A 20,914-nucleotide genomic window follows, 5' to 3' on the forward strand; every position below is an offset into this window, starting at 1 on the left:
GAAAAGAAAATGGCCTTCACCAATTTTGCTCACTGGCTGAGCATCAGCCAATGGACTGAAGGGTCTTGTGTTAGAATCCAGTCAAGGGCACGTACCTAGGTTGCAGGCTCGATCCCCACATATGGGAGTCAACCAATCGATGTTTCTCACATAGATGTTTCTCTCTGCCCCTCCTTTCCACTCTCTCTAAAAATCAATGGAAAAAATATCCTCAGATGAGAATTAACAAGAAAATAAAATGTTTTTAACTCCAATAAAGTTATTCCATTCTCATAAATTAGATACCTCTGAAGCCATAAAGTTTCTTAAATATACCATGAGCATTAATGTCTGATTTGACACTCTAGGACAAATAGTTTTGATTCACCTACAAGAGCTGAATCCACATTTTATTTTAGCAGCAAATATGGTCCCCTTCATTGTGTCCTCTTAGTGCTACCATGGCTTGTCTTGGGCTAGAGCTGAATGTAAGGTCACAGAGGTTGCAATGAAGCAATTCAGTGGTGGTAAAAGCAAAGAGCTTTCCACAGCTCCCTCTAGTTTTCATCGAGATGCTGTATGATTCCCATGGAATTTTTTAAACTTTCAAAAGGATCATTGTTCAAATGTAAAATGTAATCATTACAACATGCAATAAAATAATACATACAAAATTAACTCTGTCTCTTTCAAAAGTTACATTTTTGAATCATTCTTTGGAATATTTTTTAAACCTATATTGGACCACATAAGGGATGTGGAATTTTGTCAGGTGGGTACTCTGACAGGTTCACTTTTTTTACCTTTGGACCAGGAAATCCAAATGACCCAGGAGCTCCAAACAGTCCTTGTTCACCCTATAAATAACCAGAAACATGCCTTTTTAAAAAAATGTAACTAGGTGACAAATTATCTCATTGTCATTTAATTTGAGCGACACATGCTCACAGAGATTCTGTGCAAAATCTTAACATCTTAACACTACTTTGGGGCTGCAGCAGTTTTGTGCTTTAGACTTTGCACCCACAGCTAAAACATGTAATTCGTAAAGTGAATATGTCTCCCTTGCCAATTCTGCGTGTGTGTTTGCATGCATTGGTCCAACTTTTGAATGACACTCAATTGCATTTACTAATTAAAGTGTATTTATCATATCCATACTGTACACTTACCTTTAATCCTGGAAAACCTGGAGATCCATAGGAGCCAGGAAAACCCTAATAAATTCACAAAAAAATGACAACAACTGAGTTAAATTAAAATGCATGCAGCAGCTCAAGGAATCCTATTTCACCTAAAGGGATTGCACCATGCATATTTCATCTTATCCGCTAAGGTCATTGAATAAAAGAAAATAAATATAAAGTAGATTTCATTTCTTTATCATATTTACTATTTTAATTGGTAAAGACCAATTTTAAAAAATGTATATCCTCACCAGTGCTTCAAATTAAAAACATATTTTGTTGTTGTTACTATTCCATTTTAGTTTATTTAACTTAATGCTTGCATTGGTCTAAACATCTTTGAAATCATTGTAATAGAATTTGCCTACAGATTAATAGTTGCTCTAAGCATTATCAGCAATAAAAATTACCATGGGAGCGAATTTTGTCCCACTCAACACTAAATCTAGAGCCAAATAAACCCAATACCCATGTCCACTGGGTCTGACCTCGATAGTCACTCTATGAATGGGGACCACACTAGCGACATGCGTGGTGATGTTTGAGGCCTGATTCTGTGCTTCTTTTGTAGCTCCTGCCCCTACATCAGTACTTTCTTTTATCAAATACGCTTAAATGAACAATTCCAAGCTGCTATCACACTGACACTGAGCCAGACAGGAAATGTCACAATCCTGTTACTTCCCTCCAGTTCTTCTATCTCCTGCTTGCCTGTTTTATCCAAATGATGTCAATAGAAGGGGTGTTCTGGACTTTGAGCTATTGTACAATTCTTGTCAAAATTCTATTGTTCCTATTTGAAATAACCCCATTTTTGAACTCTCAGAAGTAGTGATCTAGTTTTATAAAAATTTAAGAAAGAAATGCCTCCATACTCACTGAAGTTAAGGGTGGCATGAACGATCCTTACCCGAGGGCCTGGGAAGCCAGGGATGCCCTTTTCTCCTTTTTCCCCAATACCAGGTTCTCCCTTAGAAAGATGGCATTTACAGGGGTTCAAACAACAATATTTCAGCAATAGAAAATGCAAACACAAAATGAAAAATAAAAATTGTTGCCAGCAAGTTAAAGAAATCAACACTTTACAATAGGAACCCTACAGGACTATGATAACACAGTGACAAATTCTAGTAACATATACTGACATTTAAAGCAATGATAAAGAACACAATTTTTTTTTTTAAAAAAAAATTAAGTTAGCACATGATACAAATTTTTTAAAAAGTGACTTCAATAAATTACCTTGGGTCCTGGAGGTCCTGGAGGTCCAATCATTCCAGGTATTCCTTTAACACCCTAAAAGTCATAATGAATATAATCTGGCTTATTATTATTACTAGTGGCCCAATGCACAAAATTCGTGCACTTGGGGGGGATCCCTCAGCCCGGCCTGTGCCCTCTCACAGTCTGGGAGCCCTCAGGGGATGTCCAACTGATGGCTTAGGCCAGGCCTAAGCCATCAGTTGCACATTGTTTGCGCTGATATGGAGGCAGGAGAGGCTCCTGCCACCACCGCTGTACTCGCCAGCCATGAGCCTAGCTTCTGGCTGAGCAGCACTCCCCCTGTGATAGCGCACTGACCACCAGGGGGAAGCTCCTGCATTGAGTGTCTGCCCCCTGGTGGTCAGTGCACGTCATAGCGACCGGTCGTTCCTCCGTTCGGTCAATTTCATATTAGCCTTTTATTATATAGGATTATTATTTAACCCATTGAATTCCATCTCAGAAATTGCCTTTAAGCATCCATTGTATTAATTTTTAAAATAAGAAATTACTCAACTGTCGCTAATTAGTAACTAAGGTCCAGGAGCACCTATGAGCCTGACACTGTTTGGGCCAGTTCTGTGTGAGAGGTATGACATCTGGGGCATGAGTGGAGAATGACCACGGAGCCACAGCAACAGATTCATGCTGGGAATGCAGCCACTGAGAGGAATGTCTCATTTTGAGCCAATTAGTAAAATTTAATCCAGTAATTGACATCATCAACAGAACCTGAATGTGGCATCCATAACATCAGCACTGAAGGCTAAAAGAGGAATTGATCTTTACCAAAAGTGTATTATGTGCCCCGTTTTATGCATCAGGTTCCTTTTCTATCATTAAAACATCAAGCCCAGATGTAACATCTAAAGACAACTGGACTTACAGTGTTTTTTTCAGCCCACACACCAAAGACAATATTAATGGGGCATATTTGATGAAGGGCATGTCACAGTTGAGCAGCCCAAGCTAGGTCTGGGTAAACTTGAAAACACTGGTAATCTTTTCAAGCCTCATTTTCCAACTCTGTACATGGGGCTAATAATTGTACAAACCTGTTAAGGTGGGGTTGGGATTAATGCAGCGATGGGTGTAGGTGCTCAGGACTTGGCTGGTTCAGGTAAGTGTTCAGTCAATGGTGGCTATTACCACTTTACCAAAGTAACATAGGGACTGGAAGTTACCTTTTCTCCTTTATAGAGACAAGAATCAGGTGGCTGTACCAGTCGGGTTGGTCCAGGAGAACCTTGCTGGCCAACCTCGCCCTTGAAAAAAAAAAAAATCAAGATAATATGAATTTCATATGAACTTTACTTTGAAATAAAATTTAGAACAAGGAAGACTTTCACCCATGGATTGTGATGTGATGCTTAAAATCCCATGTGTCATGGATTTAAAACTAAAACCATGACATATAAATGATATAATTTTAAATATTGATTGTTTTTCATAACTAATACACACTTGTTGTTAAAAATAAATTTAAAAAATAAAAGTGCCCCGTAATCTTACCATCCTAGAGATAATCTCCATTAAAATAAGTGTGTATTTTAGAGTCCTCTTGTTATTGTAGTTTTTATAAAATTGAGCGTACACTTTTGTAACCTATGCCTCCTGCTCAACATTATATCATAGGCGCCTTCCCACATCAGGAAGTGTTCCAATATATCTTTGACAATGTGACATTTTGCTAAATGGCTGTACCACATGCACCCAACCAGACTGGGACTCCCTGAGAGAGGGGACCGCGTCTGTCCTGCTAAAGCCCCACACGCAGCACTGCGCTGGCCTGGCACAGAGCAGATGCCAGTTTCTGAACTATTTGCCCACAGTTGTTGAAACAGCCATTCCCCAACTGCTACACATTCAGGCTTCTGCCAGAGGAGCTGCCATTTTGAAACACATTAGCTTGTCGTGCCAACGTTTAACTTTCAGTGGAAAGGGCTGTTGATGTGAGAGAAGGAGGCAGCAAGGATCGTGTATTGCTAAATGCTCTGGTTCTGGTTATTTATGTTTTTATTTATGTGTAAAACTTGGGATTTTGGTAAAATTATAAAGTTAAGGCAAACAAATCAGTCATTAAACACAACTGCTACTCCGAATATAATATAGTATCAAAAATGTTCACTCTATTCCTGCTGGGGTGAATGGACTTGAGTTTAGAGTTTAATTTTGTCAGAACTGTCATTTTATAGTCAAGGGTAATGGTACCATAATAATTCAGCAAAGAAAAGTTCGCAGCCATTAAATTGGGCAGCGATGAGATAATGAACGCAGTTACGTGATCATCAGAACGGCCTCCACAACCCGGGCAGCACATACATTCCAACATGTGCTCTCCAGGCAAAAGGGATTCTTACCGGGTCTCCCATCTGCCCCTTGACGCCCATGCCAGGATTGCCCTGAGAAAGAAAAAACTAAATTAATTGAGTTGCTTTTGAATATTAAAGAAATAATTACAAGTAAGACTTTCGGTCAAGCAATTTTTTGAAGTTCACTTATTAAATACATTGGGAAGTCTAGTGAGAGGAAAGACATCATCCCGACAGACATCAGTGGTCGTTAGTCTCACTGTACCTGGGTCCTATTTGTATATTTTCCTCATGGCTGCCTACCTTCACACCCGGACTCCCAGGATGGCCCCGAGGTCCCTAAATCAATGGCAAAAACACACAAATCACAGATCAGTTGCAGAAACCAGAATGTGTCTTTGTTGGTTGTCCCAATTCCTCTTTAGGAAACCCTTAATTTAAAAACATTTAAAAACACCCATGGGCTTCCTATTCCGGGGTGGGGGGGGGGCTGCTTGTTATACCCACCCCCCAGAGGGGCCCATGCTTCTCGATGGACTCACACAGGTAAGGAGTGGGCATGCACTTGATTCATCAGGTGGTGTCCTCTCAAAGAGCCCACCTGTACCGGACCCAAGATGGGAACTTGGCTTTTAGAGGGGCACCATGAGCAGGGCTGTACTTACCGGTAACCCCGGCTCTCCTGGGGATCCCATTGGGCCTGCTGGTCCTCTAGCACCCCTTGATCCCTAAACATGAGAAAAATCGGGGCATTTTTTACCAAAATCCATAATCATCATTCACAGCAAGAGCTGCATGTAATCCCAGGTGGATATAAACTTCCAAAGGAGTCACAGTCCCAACACATCCGCCTGCTGGAGCAGCTATCTTCCCAGCAGCTCTGCCTCGGATGTAGGGCACAAAGCTGCATGGGCCAATCGCTCCGGCAGGTGTGACAAATTCCTATGTTAGGCCCAAATTAAACACCAGAAACCAATCTACTTATTTACAGATAAATTTTGTAATAGCATAGGTAGAGAACAAAGAAACTTGTTATAGCTACTCCTAAATTCCATTTATAACTTTGATACACAACAGGATGCTTTTTAGTTTTTAATATGAATTAGCATTAATATATGAAAATATGAATGTATTTATATTCTTTAATATATTTTTAAGCGTGCCCTTTCAGATCAGTGTGAATAGAAATGCTGTCCCCAGTCTGAGGTCACGATGGTTAAGCCATAAGTCAACTTTCTGTGACCTGTAAGTTGTGGCATAATTACAGAGATTCACAAGGTCAGCTGTGGAGAAGGGCTCTCTGCTCTCCCACTGACCCTGCCCAGGTCAAATGATTTGCAAGTGTGCAGTGAAATTGTTCACTTCAGGAGGGCGAATTTGTTTTTATTTTAACAGCAACATCAAGGTATCTCATTAATGACGCAGAACCAAGCTTCAGAAGTAGGAAGGAAATCAACCGGGGTAAGTACTCCTGTCCACAGCCAGAAGTCACCAAGCAAAATTATAGGTTAACAACTGGAAGGTGGAAATTGATTTAAGTTGTAATCTTGTAAACATTGATAAATTGGGAAGACTAACATAATCATTGAATTTCAAATTTCAGGGAGATGAAAATGGTCCTAAATTTTAAATATGATACGCAATGACTGATTCAGCAGTCTTTCCACCTGACATATATTAGTGTCTGGGCAGACTTCTCTTCTAAATATCAATGACTATGTATGTATCAGCAATACCAAATGATTGTTGAAACATAGAAGAGGAAGGTAATTGGAAGCTTGCCAAGGTTCCAGGACGGCCTCAGGGTGTGTAACCTGTGCAGTCAGATGGGGTTTTGTGCTTGACTTCATGCTCTGCTCTCACCACCTTGAAATTCTTCATACTTTCTGAATAAGGGGCCTACGTGTTCATTTTGCACTGGGGGGTCCCGCACATTTTTCGGCTGGTCCTGCTGCGACACATACAAACTGTGGGGACAGGAAGCTCTTTGGGATCACACAAAAGCACATGCCTGCTCAGACTTACTGGTAAGCCGGGCGGTCCTGGGTTCCCTCTGTCACCCTGCAATAATGACACATTGCTTTAAAAGAGCAACACCATTTCCTAAAACACGTGATGTAAAAGTAGACACACACACAGGAATCGTTTGACCTAACGTGCAGCCTGTTCAATTTTTCCAGGTTGAGAAGACAGTTGTGGAGGGCTCTGTGGAGATGATCATGGGCTTCTCCCTAGGCCCGAATCCTGCTTCTACTCAGCTGAAACCAGAGGCAGGTGCTGGGGTCCTGAGCACGTGGAATCAAGGTGAGGTTTCAACTTTCAATTTAAAATGTTCTAAACCAGTGGTTCTCAACCTCGGCTGCACATTAGAATCGCCTGGGAATCTTTTTAAAATCCTGATTTCTGGGCCTCATCCTCCGGAAATTCTGTTTCTTTGTTACTAACGTTGTGGCCCCATCCCATAACAAAGAAACAGAATTTCTGGAGGATGAGGCCCAGAAATCAGGATTTTAAAAAGATTCCCAGGCGATTCTAATGTGTAGCCAAGGTTGAGAACCACTGTTCTAAACCCAGTGGTCCCGTTTCATCACAGTCTGTCTCTGGTCCACGTGCCAGACCCTGCCTCCCTTTATAGACACCCTGCTCCGTTGGTCACCCTAGAATAAACGTAAAGGGAATGGCGTGGAAATTCTCTCCCCGCTGCCTCTGTGCGAATCCACCACTTGTGACTCTGCCCTGAGACTCCACTCACTCTAAAGAATCAAAGGGACTGCAGGTTCTTTTTCAAATGTAAAATATAACATAATGTAAAATATACGTTAGATAAAAGTTTACATTTTAACTATTTTTAAGTGGACAGTCCTGTGACATTAAGAGCATTCACACTGTTGTGCAGCCATCACGACCATCCATCTCCAGAGCTTCTCCATCTTCCCAATGTAAACTGTTTCCAGTTTACAATAAATACTAACTCCCCATCCCTCTCCCCCGGCCTCTGGCAAAAATCTTTTTGTCCTGTCTCTATGAATCTGACTACTCTAGGAACCTCATGTAAATGGAATCACACATTATTTGTCCTGTGACCCGCTCATTTCACTCAGCATAATGACCTCAGGGTTCACCTATGTTGTAACATGAGTCAGGATACTCTTCTCTTTAAAGACTGAGCAATATTCCATTGCATGTATATACCACTTTCTGTTTATCCATTCATTCCTCAGTGGACACTTGGGTTGCTTGCATCTTTTGCCTATTGCAGGGGTGGGCAAACTTTTTGACTCCAGGGCCACAATGGGTTCTTAAACTGGACCGGAGGGCCGGAACAAAAGCATGGATGGAGTGTTTGTGTGAACTAATATAAATTCAAAGTAAACATCATTACAGAAAAGGGTACGGTCTTTTTTTTCAATAGTTTTATTCATTTCAAACGGGCCGGATCCGGCCCATGGGCCATAGTTTGCCCATGGCTGGCCTATTGTGACTAGTGCTCCTATGAACTTGGGTATACAAATATCTGCTCTTTGAATCCCTGATTTCATTTCTTTTGGGCATAGTATAATTGCTTAATTATAGGTTAATTAGGGTGTTTAAGCCATAAACAAAAGCATAGTTTTTATTGTCTAACAAGTATAAACAGACATAGAGGCCACACACAAATACTGTGAGCTCACTAAAGGGATCCCACTCAGGTATGCCCACTCTGGTGGCATGAAACTCAGGGTTTAGTAGGAGCAACCTAGAGTTAGTCTTATCTAATTGTTGTAGAATATTCTACCTTATGACAAATGATCGTGTCATGAAAATGTACAATATCTCTCCTCCTGATTTATTCTATCTAGTGATCTCCTTCTTCTTATCTATGGCTACTTGTTTTAGAGTGATGAAGTGGTCATTCAAGAGTTTATTTCTGAATATTTGTGTACCGTTCTCTGCTAGAAACACAAAAGCATTTAATTTACCAAGAAGAGTACTATAAGGTTTCCATAATTTTCCAGTTCAATAGTGTTGACTCCTAGTATGCTGAGGTGCAAGTATTCATATCGAATTTTAACTACAAATAAAATAGTGCTTCCCAACAGGGAGTAATTTTTCTTCCCAAGGGGACACTTGGTAATGTCTGGAGATATTGTGTGGGTAGAGGTTGCTATGGCATCTAACGGGTAGAGGCCAGAGATACTGTTGTACATTCTGCAATCCATAGGCCAGCCCTCACGCAAGTGATTATCTGGCCCCAAATGTCAATAGTGTCAAGGTTGAGAAACCCTGAAATGGTGTATTCGTTGCCACTCTGCAAAAAATAGTGGAGAGGTATGTGTTGGAATGTTACAGCCAGAGCAGCTAATGCCAAGTGCTTCACACAAGAAGAATGGTGCCATCCCAGAGGACCAGGGGGAGGATAAAAACCAGCGTGCCACCTGGATGGTATGACTCAGTTGTTGAGCATCAACCCATGAACCAAGAGGTCACTGTTTTGATTCCTGGTCAGGGCACATGCTCAGGTTGTGGGCTCGATCCCCAATAGAAGGCGTGCAAGAGGCAGCTGATAGATGACATTTCTCTCTGATTAATATTTCTATCCCTCTATCCCTTTCCCTTCCTCTTCTCTCTAAAAATCAATGTATATATATATATATATATATATATATATATATATATATATATATATTTAAAACTCAGCATGCTCAGGGACATTTCAAAGGGAATCTCAGTTCATGTATGGGTTTACCTATGTTGGAGAAAAATTATTTTAAAGCCACCATGATCAGAATGCTTACCTGACTACCTTTAATGCCACCTAAAATGAACACTGAATTTCCTTTTTCTCCTTGTTCCCCAGGAAGGCCCTGAAAATAAAACATTCACTTAAGAGAGGAGAAAAGCACATTACTATTTTAGCATTTTATTTTCTATGTGAAATATCACTCACCAATAAAATTACCATTATAGTCATATTTCACTAGTGAAGATTTCTTTATTCTCTTCATTGTCATTATCACCTTAAGGTTCTCATATATAGTCATTCAGTATTCAGTTAAAAATCTATTAAGAAATCTCCAAAGATAGAGTATCTACTAATTTATTTATATTATAAATATATGGTATATATGTATAGTTTATATATAGCATATACTAATGTATTAATAGATATTTATTAATTATGTAGCAGGGAAATTTCACAACATAATGCACATGTATTATTCTTATAAATAAACATTGCAGTTGTCAATAATAAGCCATAGAAATAGTTGTTTAAAAATTTAGTTTATTTATTTTACTATTTGTATTTAAAATAGAGCCTATGCACCCTTTATAAGATTTTAAAAATCAGCATGTTCCTTTTGTAAGTTTTTTGTATGTAGCTGCACGTTTATTTATGGTATTTAAAAAAAGTGAATGAAATACCTGAGTGTATCCTTTTTTTCCACACTTGATATCTTAATATCCCATATATTAATATACCTCACCTGGGTTACCACATAAAAATTTTAACCATTTTCATATATCAAGCTCCTACAAAAGACATGCAGATGTCAAAGGTAACCCCTCTCGGAAGAGTGCCTGGCTTTGCTTCCGATGGGAGAGACTCCTGTTTTCATGGTAAGCTCCTCACCAGGTCCCTTGAGCAATCAGATTGCAGTCCTTTACCCCCATAGTTCCAACAGGCATGGATTTCAGTCCCACGTTTGAGTAAAACAGCACCAGTCCTCAACTAACTGGTTCGAAATTCAGTTACCACTGCATTAACTAAGTAACTGCATGGAGCACAAACCTCACTGCTAGCTCGTGGGTGCACAGATCATCCCTACGTGACATGGGAATCATGATCACTGACTGATCACAGCACTCCATTCGAAGCCTGTTGTGACATGGGAATCATGATCACTGACTGCTCACAGCACTCCATTCGAAGCCTGTTGTGACGGGTTCCTGCACATCTGCTAGTTCACACACACACAGGTCTGCAGTGAACCCTGAATGATAAACAACATAATCTTTGGTCCTATGACAGCAGCTGGGAGCATCTCAATGGCACATCCATCAGGTCATATCGCTTCCTCCCTTAGAACCACCCAAAACATTCTTATGGCATGAAAAGAAAACCCAGCCTCCTGCCACAGGCTACGAGACCCCAGGTGTCCTAGGTCCTGCCCACCTCTGTCCTCATCCTCCAGCTGCCCCACTTGTTCACCATGCTCCCCCACACTTGTCTTAACTCTGTTTCGTGAGCACACCAGGCCCTTCCCACTGTGGGGCCTTTCACTTAAGATTCCCGTTAGGAGGAGCTATGGGTGTCTTACTGGGGAGCCTTCTGGGCCAGGAGCTCCTCTTTCTCCTGGAAACCCTGGGTCGCCTCTGGAGCCATTGCAGCCATTCATGCCAGGTTTGCCTCTGAATCCCGGAGGCCCCGGGTGCCCCTACAGGAAACAAAATGACAAGTGAAGCATTGTTTTGCAAGAACACTAGAAGACAAAGATTATGCAATATGGGTACCCAAATTATGGCAATGATGACTCACATACCACTTCATTTTGTGAGAATTCCTTCCCTATCCACAGTGCTATGTAGCATAGTAAATATCCATAAGCAAATTTTAATATGCCCCCAATTTAAATTCATTCAGCTTGGAGTATTCTGGGAGGTTTGGGAGGAAACCTTCCTTTAAATCCTTAGAAAGACTCTAATGAATAGTAAAGCTCCCCAAAATACCTCTTCCTTCTTTCATGTGGTTTTCATATTAGAAACGAGAGTCTTAAACCCACTTCCAAAAGTTAGGACTCGTCAGCAAGTAAAAACCGTCATTATGAGTAGGCATTCATTTCCAGAAGTATCTCTGGCTCCTGTTTTGGAATGTTTTTCTCTAACCTATTTGAAAACCTTGCTATTCAGTAAAGTGTATCAGTATTGGAGTTATTCCACAAAATTGAAATGCAACACCCTTTCATTCACTGAGGTGAGAAAATAAAGAAGAGTTTGCCATGTGCATATCTATTTTTTGAACATGTGATTTTAAGGGTTTTGAGGAGTGTTTCTCCCTTCTTTGTGAGAAAATGTAGGGATACTTACAGGTATACCATCCAAACCTGGAAATCCAGGAACACCAGTGGGACCCTAAAATTCCAGATGATAAAACAAAGTTATAAAAGTCACTAAGTTATTAGACTAACAAGTTAATTTCCTCAAAAACATAAATAATTAATGCGCATCATTTTTAACCCTTAGCAGTCATGGTTACCTATTTTCACACACGCTTAAACGCCAACATTTAAGAATGAACCTTTCATACTTTTTGTCCTAAGGAAGCCAAGTTGGCAGCATCAATTGAAAGAAAACATACAGTGCCCTGTAAGCTGGGAATTCAACGTCTCAGAATCTGTCAGTCCTGGAGAAGCAAACTCGTAAATGTGAGCGCAGGTAATTCACAGGATTGCTTTCTCACACCTGCTCTACACAAATTAGGACACGATCTCAAATTCTCAACAAGGAAGAAATATTGTTTTCTTTATCCATTCTATAGCATATTAAACGGTGTTTTTAAAGGAATAAGTTGAATCGACATAAATTGATTGATCTTTAAGCCACATGGTTGAGTGGTTGAGTAAAAAAAAAAAAAAAAAGCCCAGCATGGTGCACATAATATCATTTAGGTGTTTTTTTAAAGCCATGAACCGGTACAACTCCCCCCTGGGTGCAGTCATGCATTTAAGTGCAGAGAAAAGATCTAGATAAACAAGCTCCTCTGGAGGGTTTGGGGAAGGAGGGCTGCTATGGAAGAGGAGTCTAGACCTAATTTATTATAAGGCGCAAGCAGGTCCTACGTGTTTATAACAAGTCTGGCATAGCAGTGCTGGTGGGTGGCTAAGAAGCTTTCCCTTAGGAAGGGGCTTACCTTATCTCCTTTATCCCCTGCTGCTCCAGGAGGGCCGCTGTCCCCTCTCATCCCTTTCTCTCCTGGAATCCCAATGGGTCCTGGCGGTCCCAGCGGTCCAATAGGACCCTGTGGCCCTGGTGGTCCCGGGTGACCCTAAGAAGGAAGATTAAAAAGGGAGTTGGGCTGATTCTTAAGTGGCGTCTTCTAATGCAAATATATGACCACTGAGGCTTACAGACAACTGAAGAATGAGAGGTTGAGCAAACTCTGATAGAGAAACACAAATGATTAATTAATTCATCGCAAAAATAAGAAACTGTACCACTGTCTTTTTCAATCTGGATTTAAGCAGTACAATAAATCGGAATTACCATAGGTACACACACTTATCTGTAAGTTGATAATAGTTCTCTTATTACTTTCATTCTATCGATGACATTTATAAGTCTTCAGCTGTTTGGTGAAGCCAGGAACTTAAAAATAATAAAAGTCTTATTACCATTATATTAGTGATAAAAGTTAGGAGCAGGGTGAAAACTGCCAGGTCTTTTATTTACTCCAAATGGCCAATGATCCATCTGCCCTTTTAGGGAGAAACATTTATTTTTAGCTGCTTTTACTTAATTTCTTGTAAGTGTGAAGTAGGCTCTCCATGTGAGGTTATATTTCCCCAATCTGACTTTCCAAGACCAAGAGGTCACCTCTTGGTTCAAATAAAGAGGTTTCCTGAGCTCAGTTCTACCCAGAACCCACAGTGGGAACATTGCCGGCACAGCGGTGAGCAGCTCCTGCTCCCTGTTGTCCTCGCACTGTGTGAGGGGGACTCATCCACCGAATGAATGCTCAATCGCTGCCCTTTACAGATGCTGCAGGCCTCACAGCTCTCTGTCCTGGAGGAAGCAAGCCTGCCTCTCAGGAGCACCCTCCCCTGCCCTGGCGACCTGCTTCCTGCCCTGTCCCGGGCTCCCTTCATCATTATATAATCGCTGCTATTTATTGAGTTATCCATAAAACTACTAAAAGCCTAGAATTCTCTAGGAAGTTTAAATGTATGAATATGTGCTAAAAAATAACAATAAAGTATAAAATATAATTACATGGGCACAAACCATTCAGGGGCATTTTGAGGGCAAATTAATTTACTCTAGATAGTGCAAAAATTCTAAGCTACAGCCTGAAAGTAAGAATAAATAATGACTTCAGCTGACCTTATCATTAATCTTACTTGGTTACTTAATCAACATACGTTAAAAGTTCCCATTTTTCCTAAATGTAAGGCTCAGGAAATAACTGTTTTTTCATTAAGTTTATCTTTTCGTCTTACATTTAATTTATACAAAAACTCCAACATTATCTTTTGTGAGTGCTGTATTATTTAGGAACAACAAAATGCACGTTTGCACAGTCAAGGGTAACTGAGAAAGAGACAGCCAATTAACTGGCTATAAATCTCTCCAGTGTGTTTCATTTTAGACCCGAAAGGCCAAATCCAGTGAGCTACCGGAATTTCGGAGGGGAAAGAAAAAAAAGGAGAGGAATGTTTAACGCAGTGTAAGAATAATGGACCTCCATTCAGTACAGCACTGTGTCCTGACCTGAGAAAGAGCCGTCTAAAACACTCCCATAGAGACATAAATCAGGAATGGCTGTCTGCATTAAGTTCTTCCTCCCACCTCCTCCTCCTCCCTGCCCTTCGTCTGCTACACTGACTTCCTTGCATTTCTGAACAAGCTCTATTCCTTCACAGACTGTGGTGTTCTGTCCAGAAGTGTCTCTTCTCACCCCCCATCCCCCAGCCCAAGTCATCTCTCAATGCCCCAGGGAAAAACTCCCCATCTCCTGCCCTCGCCCCCACACCCTTCAGAATCCCTTCAGAATCGGATGCCTGTCCAAGACGCCTCTCTAATAACACTTCTTACCTGTACCTGTGATTATCTCTTTATCCTCATCATGGGAAGAAAGGTAGAGGGCAATACATGCTTAATAAAATAACACAGACACAGACAATAGTGTGGTGAAGGCCTGGGAGGAGTGGGTGCGGGGTGGAGACATCAGTAATACTTTCAACAATAAAAACAAATTTAAAAAATAAAATAATTCGGTCAGACCCCATCCACCCTCCCCAAGGGAAGTCCCTGTAACCAGGAAGGTGCAGCTTCCTCCTGTTGCTGAACTGCCATCCCCAGGGCTTGGCTGAGAGCAGCTCTGGGATCCTGCGAGGATGGCTCCGGCCCCAGGAGCAGAGCACCGCCCCACCTGAGCAAAGGACCCTGAATGCAGTGAAGTTGGTGTTCTTTGTGGTTGAGTAGAACAGGGGCCTTCTTGTGCCTTAGTTTCAACCATATTAAACCCATATTAAACAGCAAATACAACACCTACTTGGCAATGGGAAAATCTGACATAAAACACTACATGCCTACATTTCAATGGCCTTTGGAAGACTTCGTTGTTTTATATTTAATGCGGTGTTTTCATATTAACAGGTATTTTTCTATAGGATAAAAATGTAAAGAAATACATTAAACCTTCTACAACAGCATTAAATCTGTCAGAAAGCTGCTCATGAAAATTTCCCAAATACCAGTCTTCAAAACAGTCACTGCTCATTCACCCAATTTGAGTAAATAATTTATCCCCACAATGGAGACAGTAATTCCATTTCATTCAGTCATGTCATATAAAAGGTGGGGAAGGTTGGGTGGATGGGAAGAGATCAACCAAAGAACTTGTATGCATATATGCAAACCCCATGGACAATAGGGTGGAGAAGGCCTGGGGCGGGGATAGCAGATGGGCTACTAGGGGTCAATGTGGAAAAAGGGGAAGTATGTAATACTTTCAACACTAAAGATTTTTTAAAAAGTGAAGTAGGAAATACTAAAAAAAACCAACAACAGTGGCTATGAATAGTTATTTGAGCTTATTTATTGAACTACTAGAGGCCCAATGCACGAAATTCGTGCAAGGGGCTCGGCCCTCGTAGCCCCAGCTTCATCCAGGAGGTCGTCCAGAAGGTTGTTCGGCTGTCCAGTCTAATTAGCACGCTATGCGTTTATTGTTATAGATAACAGGATTAACTTCATGATAAAAAGGTATAGGTAGCAGGCCCAGAACAGGCATTTCCACAACAAAAGAATCATTAAATAACCACAGAAATATTTTATCTTTGTAAAAAAAAAAGAGTTTAAATAAATATTCTGCTCCTAACATGCATCCTCTACCCATGAGCCATAATGGGATCTACAATGAATTGCTCCACAGTATTCAATCCAACAACAAAAAAGCATGCCCAGTGGAATGACTGGCTCTCACGCATGGTGCCCTGACTTTTTTAATTTTTATTTATTTATTTTTAATTAATTTATTTTATTTTATTTTTTATTTTTTTGATACTACTATTGACCCAGAATGGTCCCTGTGGTTTACTACTTTCAGTGAGAGACAGTGAAGTCAGAGAGCAGATTCATTGCCTCCAGAAACGACAATTGGCTGACAGCTGAGGAAACTGGCATGCCAGGTGAAGCCACCAGGCCATCCTTCTCTCTACTCAAAGGCTGGCTGGCACCGAGTCTCAGACCAGATCCGCGCCTCCCCACTGTGCTACAGCAGCATCAGGCTCGGGGCCAGCTGTACAAACAACAGACAAAGGCCATCCCTTTGTCCGACTCTCTGAGGCCAGAGCATTCTTTTAGGATTCTGGCCCGTATGAATGGGCTATGTCAGGCGCGTCTCTCGAGCAGGGCTATGATCAAACGATTTTTATTTCACAACTTTGTACAAGAAATCAATAGATAAGAGAATATGTACATTTTTAAAGCCAAAATCTTCAATCAGTCATTTGGGCTGCCACTGATCTGCTCATCCCTAGAAATCCAATGCTGTTCCCAAAGGAGGAAGCGGAGGCCCAGAGAGATGAACCAAGTGACTCGAGGCCACCTGGCCATCACCTGGGGAAGCAGAGACTCAAACCCATTTTCTCCGACCTCAAAGGTCCTGCTTCCCTTTTTATCCCAGTCATTAGAGCAGTGGTTCTCAACCTTCTGGCCCTTTAATACAGTTCCTCATGTTGTGACCCCCAACCATAAAATTATTGTCGTTGCTACTTCGTAATTGTAATGTTGCTACTGTTATGAGTCATAATGTAAATATCTGATATGCAGGATGGTCTTAGGCGACCCCTGTGAAAGGGTCGTCCAACCGCCAAAGGGGTCTCGACCCACAGGTTGAGAACCGCTGCATTAGAACCTCACTCTCCTATGAACTCTCATTTCCACCCTGAAACAATAAACACCTAAGTGCTCATCAATGTCTTATAGCAAGCTTCCTGAGGCCAGGAACCCAAGTACGTATTACCTGAGCCTTGGCCGCTGCCTTCCACAGTAGAAATTCTACATATACACTCATGGAATGCTGAATCAATTCAGACTTTTATAATTAAAACTAACAAAAAAAGCATTCAGCAACACCTCTCCTGCTTTTTTCATGCTCGTTGGTGAATTCAAACATTAAGCCACTAGGTGACACTATAACATCACTTAAACCCTCTCTATGAGTCCTGGTCACTTATCCAACTGACCTCGAGCTTCATAAATCCAAATCTAGACTTGGGATTCATGACATCCCCTGAAGTGTGCAAGTCTGTGCACACAGCTGCTCACACCTCATCAGAGTCCTCCCAGGCGCCTCTGCCACCCACCCCTAACTGTCCCACACGGAGTCACCCTCTCCTTCCCATCAATTCTGCCTCCCAAATATTCCCGATGCCCACCCACTTCCCCCCACCTCCACACTCACCCCTTAAGCCCCCATGACCTCCCACCTGTAGCAGACTCCTAACAAGTTTTTTCCTAACATTGTTGCACCCACTTACTCTTCAAACAGCAGCTAGAATGATCTTCTTACCACATAAATTCAACCTGCCTCCACTCTTTCTAAAGTCTTCCACAGCCTCCCTCATCACCCAGGATAACCTAGATCCACTTTTCCAACTGCATCTCATGCCACTTGCTACCTCACCTACTCTGATCAAACCTTGGTGGCCACCTTGGGTCCCTCAAACATGCCAGCCTGTCTTTTTGCCATGCCAGGGCCCGAATAGAGACTATTCTCTCTGCTCAGTTGGTAGTGGGTTGAATGGTGGCCACAAAAAGATATGTGCTCATGCTGATCCTCAGAACATGTGGCTATTACTTTAGATGCAAAGAATGTGATAGAGTTAAGGATCTTGAAATAAAGAGTTTACCTCGGATTATCCAGGTGGGCCCTACATGCCATCATATGAATCCTGATTAGAAGGATACAGATGAATTTTGATACAGACACACAGAGGAGACGGTGGTGGAAAGATGAAGGCAGAGACTGGAGTGATAGAGCCATAAGCTAAGGAACGCTGGCAGCCACCAGAAACTAGAAGAGGCAAGGAAATGATTCTCCTCTATTGCCTGTGGAGGATGTATGGCAGTGCCCTTGCTTTTGGATTTCTGCCCTCTACATCTTGTGAATAAATAAATTTCTATTGTTTTAAGCCATCAAACATGTGGCAATTTGTTAAGAACAACATGAACTAACAGGACATGCTTCTTCCAGGCTGTTGCTAAGGGACGTCTGATTCCACCCAGTCCAAGCAGAGGTGTTAACCCATAGTTCCCTTGCCCCATCACACCCACACACATGCTCCTATGCAAGACCAAGTTAGGGCACCAAACTATGCACCCAGGGAATGAGCGAGGATCTTTGTCTGCCTAGAATGGTGCCTGGCACTCAGCAGGCACCAGAAGTAACAGCTGGAGGGTTATTCCTGGTAGGCTCTGAGCTCCAGGCCACAGGCACTTTCTTTTTTACCATCAAGGCCTCCCAGCACATAGATGCCTGGCACATGCAGAAGGCTCAGGGGCTGTTTGCTGAATGAATTACAGATACGACTGTAGGACAGAGGAGTGACAATATTAGCACCTTGCACATAGCTGTTTTCCCTGTGGCTCTCATCCCAATTTATTGAAAATAGTATTTGAAAGGAGAAATATATTTTTCTTTCCTACAAACTTTGGAATTCAGCTTTTTAACTCATTTACACAGAATTTTCCCTTGCACCAGAGAGTGTTCTTAGAGTCACAAACACTGCTTCCCGTGTTGCTACATGGGACACGCCCTGCTTTGGGAGACACCTGTGCGTAGCCCCTATTTCTGACCAACAAGGCTGCCTCCACTCTGGTAATGACCTTGGTCCTCTCGAGTTCAGCATAGTCCCACATTTGCTGAGCTCTGCGCTGGTCTGGCCCGGGTTCACGCTGGGTCACAGAGCTCCGCAGTCGTTGCTATGGAGTTGAACCCCACGTGAGGAGACCAAAGGCTCGCTGCAAATCACACTTAATGAGGTGACTGACGGGGCAGACAGTCCCAAATCGACCTTCAGACCCAAACTGCAACTAGGATTCCTGAGGGAGGATCTGCACACTTGGCCTGTTTGGAAAATGATGCATTCCACAGCACGGAAGGCAAGTATAAGCTGTTTCTCTAACACAGATGTTGGAGTTAAAGAGAGGGATTCGTCAGTGCCCCAAGAGCCATGCTAGTTGCAGCTATTCTTCCAGGTAGATACCAGCTACTACTGCTCCTGCACCACTGGGATTAGGAAGCCAAATAGTATAAAATGATAGGTATGTTTCCTCCCTCTGCCTCCCGGATCCTCACGCCCTGTTCAGGAGTACTTCCTCAGGCACCTGCAAAAAATAAAAAATCCCACAACTAAAAAGATTTATTCTTTTCACTTTTTCAAGTTTTTCATTCTCCAAAAATCAATGTAAACAACTCCCATCAGGGAAAATGCGTTAACAAGCTAAGTCAAAGTTAAAACCTGGCAGCTGGCAGGCTGAGTTCTACTGGGACACTTGTTAATTGTTAGGCACTGTTTTTTTTTATTGATTTTAGAGAAGGGAAGGGAGAAGGATAGAGAGAGAGAAACATTGATGGGCTGCCTCCTGCATGCTCACTCCTGGAGATTGAGCCCACAGCCCGGGCATGTGCCCTGACCAGGAACTGAACTGGTGGTGACCTCTTGGTTCATGGGTTGACATTGAACCACTAAGCCGCTCTAGTCGGGCAGGCACTGTTTTTTGTTGTTTTGTTTGTCTGTTAGTTTGTTTGTTTTGAATTCTGATGCCTTTATGTAACAAATGTACTGTTCAGCTCCCGATGGTCCCCTCCCACTTGCTGTCCCCCAATGGCATTGGGCCAAATCTGCCAACTTCTCAGCTGTCACTGAAACTTGCTTACATCAAAATGTAACATAATTGACTACATGAGCTTTAGGACATAAAAAGAACTGCTCTGAATCGCTTAACAGGCTGAACTAGAGTCCAGCTGTGTGAGTGATAAAGACTCAGTTCTAGAACTTAGTGTGCAAATAACTTAATAAAAAAAGTTAACAATTATTAAAACTTCCCAAGTAAATTCCATTTTTATCATGAAATACAGGCTCTGAGAAGTGTACGGAATAAGTGAGTGAGACTCAGAAAAAATACTCTGAGGACATTTTTCAGTGATTTGAAATCCCCAAAGGAAAGTCTGAAGTGTTCATATGTGATTTTCATTTTCATACCAAAAATAACTAAGACGGGTCTTGACTTTTAAGCCATTTGACCTCCTTGTACGTAAAACCACTAAATTATAAAGTTGTATTGATTTAATGGTTGCTGTACTTTTTGAGTGGGAAACAATGTGGATATGTTTTATTTTAGAAAAAAAGCTATAGAAAGTGTCTTTATTACCATGCTAGCCATAAAGCAGAACTTCTAAAAGGTTTCATCCTAGCCTATAAAAACATGTGATTTTCCCTGCAAGGAGATAACCATCAAAGAACATGGACATTTTCTCCCTTGAAACTTATCATGAATAACTTATCATTCTACCCAACGCCAATTCATCACATCCTTAAAGAGGGATTATCACAGAGTTTGGGGAGATGCTATGAGAGTCATAAAATATTTGGGGAAGCCAATGAAGCGGCTGTTATATATGAGAAGCCATACCCCCTATCATAGCTCCACAGGCTGCTAGAGCTGCGAGGAACAGGACCAGCCCTCTGATACAAACCCTTATTTCCCAGGTGAGGGCTCGAGCCTGAAAGAGACCACCTCAGACTCCAGCTCTTTCTGGGATGCTACTGAACCCTTAGAAGGTCCAAGTGCACAAGTTTGTGGTCTTATTTGTTGCTGCTGCACCAAGTGCTCATTACTGGCCCTACCTGAAATTCACAAGGGAATTTGAAATATGTGCGATGACTCATTTAATAACAGATTCAGGTG

General features: G+C 41.7%; 1 protein-coding gene across 4 annotated transcripts in view; it reads right to left on the reverse strand.

Annotated features, from left to right (window-relative positions):
* The window catches only part of COL4A4 (collagen type IV alpha 4 chain), a 112,602-nt gene that overhangs the window by 63,445 nt on the left and 28,243 nt on the right, over positions 1-20,914 (reverse strand). For all 4 annotated transcript variants that reach the window (XM_036320241.1, XM_036320240.1, XM_036320239.1 and 1 more), the window contains exons 5-17: positions 12,630-12,764; positions 11,807-11,851; positions 11,041-11,157; positions 9,517-9,585; positions 6,767-6,802; positions 5,407-5,469; positions 5,045-5,080; positions 4,790-4,831; positions 3,614-3,694; positions 2,409-2,462; positions 2,077-2,136; positions 1,152-1,196; positions 783-836 (exon numbers count right to left, since the gene is read on the reverse strand). In XM_036320241.1, coding sequence (XP_036176134.1) covers positions 783-836; positions 1,152-1,196; positions 2,077-2,136; positions 2,409-2,462; positions 3,614-3,694; positions 4,790-4,831; positions 5,045-5,080; positions 5,407-5,469; positions 6,767-6,802; positions 9,517-9,585; positions 11,041-11,157; positions 11,807-11,851; positions 12,630-12,764 — 837 coding nt within the window. The remainder of the gene's footprint in view (positions 1-782; positions 837-1,151; positions 1,197-2,076; positions 2,137-2,408; positions 2,463-3,613; positions 3,695-4,789; positions 4,832-5,044; positions 5,081-5,406; positions 5,470-6,766; positions 6,803-9,516; positions 9,586-11,040; positions 11,158-11,806; positions 11,852-12,629; positions 12,765-20,914) is intronic.

The sequence above is a fragment of the Myotis myotis genome, unplaced genomic scaffold (genome assembly GCF_014108235.1).
Source record: "Myotis myotis isolate mMyoMyo1 unplaced genomic scaffold, mMyoMyo1.p scaffold_m19_p_8, whole genome shotgun sequence".
NCBI lineage: Eukaryota > Metazoa > Chordata > Mammalia > Chiroptera > Vespertilionidae > Myotis > Myotis myotis.